Below are 10,990 nucleotides of genomic sequence, written 5' to 3'. Positions count from 1 at the left end.
ATCTCACAGTTATGATAAACTTCTGTAAGATAAATGCATTAAGTCAATAGAGATGGAAATATACATGATATATATAGATTGTATGTATATTTTTTCTTTTGATAGTACTTTCACACTGTATAACACAGTAAATACTGACTGTTGCAGTTAGCATCTCTAACGCACCATAGAAAACAGACTTACCTCATGCTCACCTGGCTAAACTTGGTCGACAACCACCCTCTGCTGGCTAAACTTAGAGCTGATAAAATGTAAGAGTTTGCTTCAAAGTATAAAAATGCATCAGTTTTCTTTCCAATTGACATTTAACGACTATATCCCTCATAGAAGTAACTACGTACACAATAACTCACAGAATAATCCGTATGTCGTCTTTTTTACGGCGGTTAAACGATTGAAGTGGCTGACCTTCCATCTCTGACTCAATTTCCCATGAGCCCCCAGCTCGCAGCGCACTCTGTGACGTTTATTTTAGTCGACTGTCAAACACACCGCTGACCCAAACTGACTTGAAAGACGCAGTTGAACGTTAAAACTGATAGTTTTAGTGCGATGTAGCGGCTGTTGTCGTGTTTAGCGGCATCGAGCCTCTCAGTCTGAAATGTATCTCACAGGTTATGTGTCCGCAACTTCGTTTTATACGTTATTTAGCCGGTTATCCCGCTGATAAACACGCTTGTGTAGTTGCTGGAAAGCTATCCTAGCTAGTTCAAAATGACTCTTCCAGCTTTGCACGGCACCGGTGTGGTTTACAGGAGGATTTTGTCACAGTTTCCTCAGGATATCAGTTTAGCTTTTGCCTATGGATCTGGCGTTTTCAAACAACACGGGACCAGCCAAGGTCAAATGGAGGTTAGTGACAGCTGCCCTGCCAGTTTCCAAACTCTGCTCATGACGTTAAACTTGCACTTCAAGTCAACTGGACCACATTAACACATCGTTAGCAATTTAAACTGCACATGCTTGAGTAAAAAAGGTCTGATGATCCAGTTTATCACTTTATTACTGCTGCATTCCCTTTACTTTCTTTGTTTTCAGTCAGTCAACAGTGAAAAATGTTATATTGTTTAGGCTTTAAAACATGAAGAAGTAGCCAATGTGGTTGAAGTCAATATAACTTTTGATATGGATATGAGAAATCAATGCTGCTATATTACTATGGGTGTTTGAAATCAGTGTCTCTATGTTAATATGAATGTTAATATGAAGATCACAATTTTCCAAATATCTTTTACAAAAATGTAACATAAAATCGTCGTTGTTTTCAGTACAATGTTATGCATTACATCTAATAAAACTCTTCACACATATGTCACAATAATAAGTTATTGTTATGCATGTTTGAAGAGTTTTATTCAACACTTTTTTTTGTTTACAACCAGGGATGCACAATATGGATTTTTTTTCAGCCGATACGATAACAGATAATAGAAACCAACATTTTTATGCTTTTTCATGCACATCTCAGATGTAGTGAGCAACGACCAAAATCAACCTGAATAAATAATAACACTTACAATATTCACATCTCAATCATAACTCAATGTTATTTTTTGTGTTACAATTTCCTTAGTTTGGGCAACAGAACAATGTGATTATATCATCACAATATGATTCCAGTAAAAGTTGATAAACAAATGGTAAATGGACTGTATTTATACAGCGATTTTCTAGTGTTGGGTTGTGTTTACAACACAAGCCATCACTCACCGATTCAAAAACATACTCACACACCGCTGGCTATGCCTTCAGGAGCAAATTTCAGTTCAATATCTCGCCCAAGGCTTCTTTGACATGCAGACTCCAACCACCATCGACCTTCCAATCAGTGGACGACCACTCTGCCTCCTGAGTCACTGCCACTTGAATTGATTGCTCACAACTGACTACTATGTTAGAATTTACAGCTGTATCCTAAGTCATTGTACGAGATGATGTGATGTTCCCTATTCTGTTTACCCCTTATATTAACAGAAGAACATGCTGGACTTTGTGATTGCGGTGGATGACCCAGTGACGTGGCACACCATGAATCTGCTGCAGAATCGCAAACACTACTCCATCCTCAAGCTGCTGGGGCCCACGATGATCAGCTCCATACAAAATGAACACGGGGCTTCAGTATATTACAACACACTGGTGCCTGTGGACGGGAGGGTAAATTTAGTTTTTATGTATCTGCATCTTTTTCCACATCAACCTTCTACTTCTTTTCACCTCCTTTTTTTCTTGCTGAAGCAGTTCATTTCTCATTCAATACTGAAATCTCCTCTCGTGTTATTTAAACAGCCATAGTTTCTCACTGTGTGATTGCTTTTCACAGGAATCCGCTTTTGTAATACTTTAGTGTTTGTTTTGACTGTAGATAATCGCTACTGGCAGAAGTAATATAAGACCGCTGCTGGGTCCGAGCATGGACAGACTTTGTCATATCTGGCTTCCAAAACTTTATCTAAGCTTGTTTTCTTGTTTTTGTCTGGCTTGACTTTATCAACCACATACTTAAATCTTCTTATCCTCTTTTCAGATAATCAAATATGGTGTGATTAGTACAGAGGCTCTGATAGATGACCTGATGCACTGGAAGACCATGTATGTTGCTGGACGCCTTCACAAACCAGTCAGTACCACGATCACACTGTTTTGGATCAGTAAGATATACTGAGATGTATAAATCTGATTACATTTTACATATTATGTTTATTGTCAAATAACAATAACAGTTATTTAGAATGACTTGTAGTTCTTGCACAGTTGACTGTGCCAAAATAACTACCTATTCACTTAAATCTTTTCCTAATTTTACTAAAGTGTATGTGCACAAATGTTTTTTCAGCCATGCTTATATTTGTGCATGCATGTTTTGCTGCTTCTCGTGCAGGTGAAAATGCTGGCGCAGAGTGAGAACGGAAAGCTCCGCGCTGCTCTGGTTGCCAACCTGAAGAGTGCTGTGACAGCCTCCTTCCTCATGCTGCCAGAGAGCTTCACTGAGGAAGACCTCTTCCTGCAGATAGCCGGTCTCTCTTATGCCGGTAATTCAACCGCACAGCTACAAAAAACTGAGCGCATCAAATACGAACACAATTTTAAGACTTTTGCATAAGAAAAAAACCTGATACATTCAGTAAACACAGATAAGCGTTATAGATGCAGATATGAAAATAATTCCTCTTTTGCTCACACACACTTCTTATCGTTGTTATTCAAAGACAGCTGAGTTAGCAGTATCAAAGCTTGTGGCTTTCTTACAAAAAACGGTCGTGCCGGTGTGGTTCAAACACTTTGAATATTAATGCAATCCAACATGCTGGATGTTGTTTGTAATCCATCTATCAGAAAGGTTATGAGTTAGTTGGCTGCTGTTGATTGATGGCTCTAGAACCTCAAGACACAGAACTAATTTGTTTGATTTGAAGCAGCTTGATTAATGCTCTTGTTTGTGTTGTTCCTACAAATGTTTCCTAAAAATGTGCTCACAGTGGGAGTGTTTATATGTATTTGTTAAACTTTTATTTAACCAGGAAGTCCCTTGAGACTGAAATCTCTTTTCTAAGGAAGACCCGGCAAAGACAGAAAAACACAAGTAACAGGGAATACAAACATAAAAGACAGAAGGATAAGACTAGATCCAGCTTAAATAAGGCAATAGCATTTCTCAGGTTTTTGGGCTTTTCATTTTTTGGTTATAATTCTTCCAATGGGAAGAATTTATTCAGATATAGCATGTAGTTTCCTGACCTACAGAAGCAGAAGGTCATGTCATGAACAAAGAGCTAATGAGTGTTAGGTCACCATCATAAATTTCATACCAGAAGGAGTTCCTTCCTGCTACAGTGTGATACTATAGCTATCACAGCAAATATATTAAACTTAAGGGGAAGCATTTTGTCTGTGTCTCTTCAGGGGATTTCCGAATGGTGATTGGAGAAGATAAATCCAAGGTGGCCAATATCGTCAAAGACAACATTCAGCACTTCCGGATTCTGTACAGCAACATCCTGCGGGACTGCCCTCAGGTGGTGTACAAACCACAACAAGGAAAACTAGAGGTAACAGATGACACGTACACAAATGCACAGGACACACACCTACGACAGTAGTACAGTGTGTGCTATATCGACAGTAACGCCTCTGTTCACCTCACACACGTAAAATGTCAAAAATCCTCTGAACTTAAATTTTATCTGATACCTTGAAACTTTAACAAAACATGGCTACAAAAATGTTACCAAAAACACATGGTTTGTAATTAGAGTCATAAAATAAACAGACATTGTGTCATGCCTTGTCTATGAACAAAAACAAAACTCAAAAGGAACACAGGCTTGACTTGAACAGTACAGAGTGTCCTCACAGCCTTGTTAGTACATTTTAAATGGGGTGTGACTGACTTGGCACTTTGCCGTGTTACCTGCTTAACACACAGTATTAACCAGTACAACATGTAAGACATGGGTTTGTCTGCATTTACACACTGAATGGCAGGAATGAAATATGCCTCTCCATTTTTGTGGTGTAAGGTTACATCTTCTCTTTATTATTATTTAACTGTTAACGCCACTCCCTGTTGTACTAAGATAATACTTATTGTCACACCATCATGAAATACGTGTGTGTCTGTGTGTGTGTGTGAGTGAGTAACACATTTCGCAGTAAACAGTGCTCTGGGGTATTGTGCACTGTGAGCCCTGCACATGTTAAATACCTTTGTGCCCTTGTACGTCATTAGACAGTGCAGCAGAAGTCGCACATGCTGAACCAGCTGCAGACTGATGTGCAATCACCCAGAAGGCAGATTTGAGTCAAACATTTCACTAAAATTTCACTTAATACCCGAAAAAAGCTTTGGCAAGCAGTTGAGGATAAATGTTTGGCACTTAGTGAAATGAGTCACACAAAAAAAAGTCACATATACTCACTCCAGTGATTGAATAACAAGATATTGCAGCACATGAACACCACAGATATGTTTGAGGGGTGGGCGGTATCTCGGTTTCATCACCGTCACCGGTGTCGCATTCTGCTACGACATTGGATTTTGCAATAACGTCACAACTGCCATAAGTGTTTTAACATACCAGAAATAATGTGGCTGTGATAACATGCAGTTAAATGGCTGAACACGTACTCATAGAACTAAAGCTACATCCAGTACCTACTGTTTTCTGACTTCGATAACACAAACATGTGGAAGGTCAACAAAACACCCCAATTCCGCCGTTGTTGTCTGCAAGAACCTATACAGACGTCTTTATCTACTCCAACCATCCAAGCAAGTGAAGATCGAATGGATTATCTTTGTTATGATGAAAATTGGAAAAATATGGAGGCACTAACTATTTTACTTTGGACTGCTTTCTCAACAACAGCCAGCAAGGAAAAGGCAGGATGCGCTTTAAAACTCAAACTCAAGCTTGGATTGTTGCCGAGTTTACCACAGTGACGTTAGTTTTCAGTTAGCTGTTGTTGCTGCTGGTCCTCTGTCCACTGATTGTGTCTTTGTTAATGTATCTTGATTGTGCACCTGCAGGTGGACAAAAGCCCAGAGGGCCAGTTTATCCAGCTGATGGCGCTGCCTCGGACTCTGCAGCAAAGGATCACAAAGCTGGTGGATCCTCCGGGGAAAAACCGAGACGTGGAGGAGATCCTGCTGCAGGTCGCTCAGGACCCAGACTGTGGAGCTGTCATACAGCAAGGTTCGGACTGAAGACAACTTACTCTATTATATGTTCTCCGGGTATGATGCATGATAATGGTTCGACTGGCAGAGAAAGAGAGAGGGGTAGATGGAAGGGGAAAGCCATCACTCCCCGATGTTTTATTAAAATACACTGTATCCGAGAGTACCGATGATGGTCCTTATCACATGTGGTGAATATAAAATAAGGTATGACTATGTGACAAATGAATAATGGAAGGAGTCACACACTAACACAGCCAATACAGTGCCAAAACATCCCCTGAGTCAATGTACAATACATAAACAAGTAGTAAATCAAATAAACATGTCCTTTAATGGCAGCCAAGGCCCATCAGCTCCAAGATGAGTCATGTTGAAGCAAATGTAAATCATTCAGAATTTGTATGTTTACCCATAACAAGTCTTTGGATGGACAGATTTCATCACTGTGTTGTTTATTTAAGCAGAAAGAGAAAAAAAAACAGTTGTATTCATTTGAGGTTGTTTGATAACCTCTACCCATAACTACCAGTCATTAAATCAAATTGCAGAGTGATGAGATATTAATTGTTCTATAACATGTTTTTGTTCCTCCTCAGGTATTTCATCTATTGTGAAAACCTCCAGTATAACACAGAGCATCAAAGGCATTGCTACAGCTGGTAGGCACTCTTCTTTTCTTCTTTGTTTGATATTTTGGCAAAATCCTGCTGTATATATTGTCAAGTTGTGTCAGTAAAGGTTATTTTGGGGCTTCAGGAATAGCTTGACATTTTAGGAAATACACTTGCTTTCTTGCTGGGAGTTAGCATAAAGACAAGAAACAGGCGGGAACAACTAGCCTGCCTCTGTCTTGAAGTACCAGCACCTCAAGCTAATTACATTACAGTTACAAAACTGAAGTGTAGAAATGACAATTTATGGTTTTAAGGTGCTGAACAATGGATTTTGTCACCTTTAGACAGAGTCGAGCCTGATTTATGATGGGGAGCTCAACACTTTTTGCTTTCTATTTACATTCCATCACTGACTATTCTCAACTTTGAGACTAAGATTTGTATTTTTCCTGTAAATGTCGTTTCCAATTATCGGTCTCCTGGATTACTTATAATCTATATCGGTATCAGCCCTGATAAAACCATATTGGTTACCCCCTAATCCACAGACAACTCTCTAAATACAACATATATCCAGCTTTATATGTTTTTAATTGATCAGCACCCAGTCTGCATGTTAGCGGCTGAATCCCCTCACTCCCTACAGTGCTCTGGGAAATAAAATCAATGAATCAATAAAAAGGAACACTGGAGATTTGTCCCAATGGAGCTGACATGAAAAAATATTTTGGCTCAGTGATGTCTGCTGTCAGTCAGTTTGTTGACGCTCTCCACAAGCTGCTGCTGACAGACAGCTGCTTCTGTGGACGAAGAGGCTGAATGCTGAACTATCTCCATGTCGATGTTTGTAACACTACTCAATCACATGGCACCAAAGAACATGACAGCGTCCCCAATATACATGTCATTTTATGTTGAGCGACACTTATCAAAAGTGTCCAGCGCTCTACCATAAGCTCGAGTCCTGCTATGTCCTGTTTCCAGTCTTCATGCTAAGCAAAGCTAACCGGTGATGGCTTAATATTTACTGTACAGATATGACAGTGGTATTGATCTTCTCATTGAACTGTCAATAAGAAGATGAATAACCTTTTCCTATTCCTTCATCATGGCCTTTAATCATTGTGTCTATTACCTTAACGGTGTAATATGTAAGAAATTGGCCTCCTTGAATTCACACTCCCAACAAATAGGGTCAGCATTTCACCAGAGTAACTGCTAACTGCTGCTAACTTTATTAGCTAACTTTTTTATACATTCATTACTGTAGCTACCGTTAGCGCAGTTAGCTGTGCATCTAGCCGGACTACCAGGGGAGTGTTGATGTTTACACTGCTAGCACGGGAGCCTTAGACAGCACGGAGAAAGAGGTTTTCAGGCCCGGGGCTAGCTTAGCATGCTAACTTCAGTAGATATCTCTTCAACACAAAACATAGATGTCTTTGACATGACTTCCAAACTGTTACTTCTTCACTATCTGTTGATAATTTCAGCTAAAATTCTTACATATTGCACCTTTTAATTAGAAAAATGGACGATACTATGAAAGTTTTTCCACTTTTAAGAAATGGTAATAGCATTTTGGACAAACTAGACGTCTTTAACCTGTGTTTTAAACTTTTGTCACGCAGAAATGGTCTTCTTCTGATGTGGTTGTTAATGTTCAGTGCTCTGTGTGTCCGGCTCTTCTCCAGGCCTGTGGAAGACGGTGTCGTACAGCTCAAAGAAACTGATGAAGATGTGGAAGGGTTGGAGGAGGAAGCCGTCTGTCTCACAGATGTCCTGATTCTGTCTGTCTCCCAGGAGTCTGTCTTCCTCTATGACTGTCAGCCTCTCCTTTGATTTTACCCTGAAACAAACTGTGGCTGGAACCATCACACACTCGCCTCTGGTTCTATCACTCTGCTATCGCCTCACTTACCAGATGAAAGACTGTGTTTGAATAGTGTAGAACTGTCTGTACAACTGCCCTTTATACACAGTTCATAAAAGTAGTAGAAAAGCGGGTGACATTTCAACAGGCTGACTGAATTATGGCTGACATTTAATGATACTACAGACTGGACCTTTCTGGATAATGACTACAGTGCCTGGCAAGGAACTGCTGAATTGGCTATGTCTAGAGCCACAGCACACAGTGAGTGAACACAGCTTGCCACAAGTATAATGAAGAAACGACTTGTGTGTCATGTCGTCTTTTGAGTAAGTGTTTCTGTGCATTTTCGATGTGAATGGTGCTAAAGCTAAGAGCAAAGATGATGGACACCTAAGATGCTGAAAGAGTGCATAAATTGAGAACGATATTCCTACATTATCCTCTCTGTGTTGAGAGACGACTGTTTACATGTGGACTGGTGTTACATGTAACGCATACACTTCTCATCCTCGTCTTTTAACCGCGTTTGTTTATGTCAGTATTCAGAGTTAAAAAATAGGATCACATTTATTTTGTTAAAATGTTCCTCGTTGTTAATCTGTTACTCTTCACCTCTCTGCCACCTTATTGTTATGAGCTTTTCATATCAACAACTGAAGGTCTTCAATGGGAAAATGCATTGTTTCACAATTACTTGCTGTAAACAAGAAATGAGTTGACAGTAATAAACAATGAATACAACAGCATCTATGATGAATTAGTATTTTCCCCAGTAGATTGATTTTTGAATCCACAATGTGAAAAAATATTGAATTAAAAAGTTTGGTTGGTTCATTATTAGACATCATCACCATCTGAAGTTACAGCTCAAACTTTCCCTTCTAGTTTAGTCACTACAGCTTCGCTAATTGTCATAGTAGGAGAAGATACCGTTTGTGTCTTTTTGCATCTAGCAATTAGGATTTACCTGGCTTCACCAACTTAACTTGCTTAACCACTAGTTAAAAGTGATGATGAAATAGATTTATTCATTAATCATGACACATCACCTCTTTTTCAAAATAACACAACAAAATGCAACAAATTGTTGTTTTCTCTCGCTCTTCCAACCAGTCGGATTAATGAAGAGCAAACTTCAAATTTTGTTTTTTTATAAAGTTTGCCAAACTTTCTGCATTGTTAGTTTATTTAATTTAGTTTATTTATTATAATATTATAATATAATAATATAATATTATTTTTTGTTATATAAACAGTGCATATTGTATATAACTTAATACATGCTAGTCATGGGGTACAAACATGAACAACAGACAATCGCATATCAGTATTAAAGGTGCAATACGTAAGAATTTTAGTTGAAGCAAAATAATGCACTCAATGTGAAATAAGAGTGTTGACATCGTCTCAAAGATGTAAATGTTTTGTGTTGCAGAGATATCTATTAAAGCATGCTAACAGCTAGCCTCGGTCAGTCCTTTTTCACTCCGAGCTCTCTGTCTGGACCGCTAGCTGCACGTTTAACTGAGCTAACTATGTACAGAGTGCAGTTAGTGGTAACTGTGCTGACATGCTGCCTCCTATATATGAAATGGAGAGGTGGCCAATTCTTACATATTGCACTTTTAATACAAAGCAACAAAAGCTTTTTTTCCCCTTTAAGATACAGGCAGTGTACAGTTCCATTTATTTATGTAGAATTAGGCCATAAAAAAGGTCGATCACATCACATCATTGTTGCTTTCATCTTCCCTCTCATAATCAAAAATCCCAAAGCCAACGTATCTGAAGGGGGAAAAAATCACTAAAAAGTATTAAGGTCAGCGCCGTGGTGAGGTTGCTTATAAAATGATGAAGGTCTACTGGTCGTTCATTCCATCGGAGTGCAGTCAGTGTTGACAGTAACTTCATGGTACCATCACTCCCTTTTTTTATCCACCTTTTTATTTGCCTCTACATCATGAGTCAGACTGCAGAATGACTTCAGTTACGGACACATGAATCATCTCCAAGTAGACTCACATCACCTCGTACAATCTTGTCTGCTCTTTCCTCTCACCAGTAATCTACCAGCCTCTACTGCATTTTTTATCATGTCTGTGTACACTGTGTACTCTGTGTACACTGTGTACAGTTTCCTGACCACACATGCCTTTCTTTCTGCATGCTTCATGTCAACATTTTTGCAATTCCACACAGAGTCCAAACACAACCAACCACAGCTGTAAGTGATGGAAAGTAACTAAGTTTATTTATTCAAGTACTGTAATTAAATACAATTTTAAGATACTTTTACTTTTCTTCAGTTTTTCCATCTTCAGTAACACTTAAATCCCCCTATGTAGCATTATAAGCAGCAGATAATATGTAATAAATGGGTAAAAACACACTACAATGTACACAGCTACAGAGGGATTTCTAAATATTTTTTAAAAAGCATAGCTATTTGTTAAGTGCATAGATAACTGCTAATATATGCATAATAAAGTGTGTCTTATCATAAAAAAGCAACATAAAGCTTAGTAAAGATTTACTAATGACATAATAGGTACATTAATTAAAGTCATGCTATGTGTTTGTAATGCTATTGTAAACAAATAGGTCTTTAGCAGTCTATAATCTGTGAAGTTTCTTATAAGTGCTTATAAATATCTTATAATTTAACAATAAACGTGTTTATGGTGCTATTATTAGGACTTATATTGTAACACACAATAATGTTAAAAAGCATTTTTTAAGGACTTATCATGAGGCTTTACCTGTGTAAACATGGCCTATTAAATACTGTATGAGGACTTGCTCAAAGGCACTTCTGAA

At 38.5% G+C, this 10,990-nt stretch overlaps 1 protein-coding gene across 1 annotated transcript; it reads left to right on the top strand.

Moving 5' to 3' along the window:
- The first annotated feature begins 483 nt into the window (after positions 1-483).
- On the top strand, positions 484-8,919 carry tamm41 (TAM41 mitochondrial translocator assembly and maintenance homolog). Its single transcript, XM_073468268.1, has 8 exons — positions 484-852; positions 1,975-2,157; positions 2,528-2,620; positions 2,882-3,032; positions 3,904-4,049; positions 5,531-5,696; positions 6,280-6,342; positions 7,992-8,919. The coding sequence occupies exons 1-8, from the start codon at positions 715-717 to the stop codon at positions 8,081-8,083; spliced, it is 1,032 nt and encodes a 343-aa protein (XP_073324369.1). The 5' UTR covers positions 484-714; the 3' UTR covers positions 8,084-8,919.
- The last annotated feature ends 2,071 nt before the right edge of the window (positions 8,920-10,990 follow it).

Source organism: Pagrus major, chromosome 6 (genome assembly GCF_040436345.1).
Source record: "Pagrus major chromosome 6, Pma_NU_1.0".
Lineage (NCBI taxonomy): Eukaryota > Metazoa > Chordata > Actinopteri > Spariformes > Sparidae > Pagrus > Pagrus major.
The sequence above is the reverse complement of the archived record's forward strand: the minus strand, read 5'-3'. Positions and strand labels throughout refer to the sequence as shown.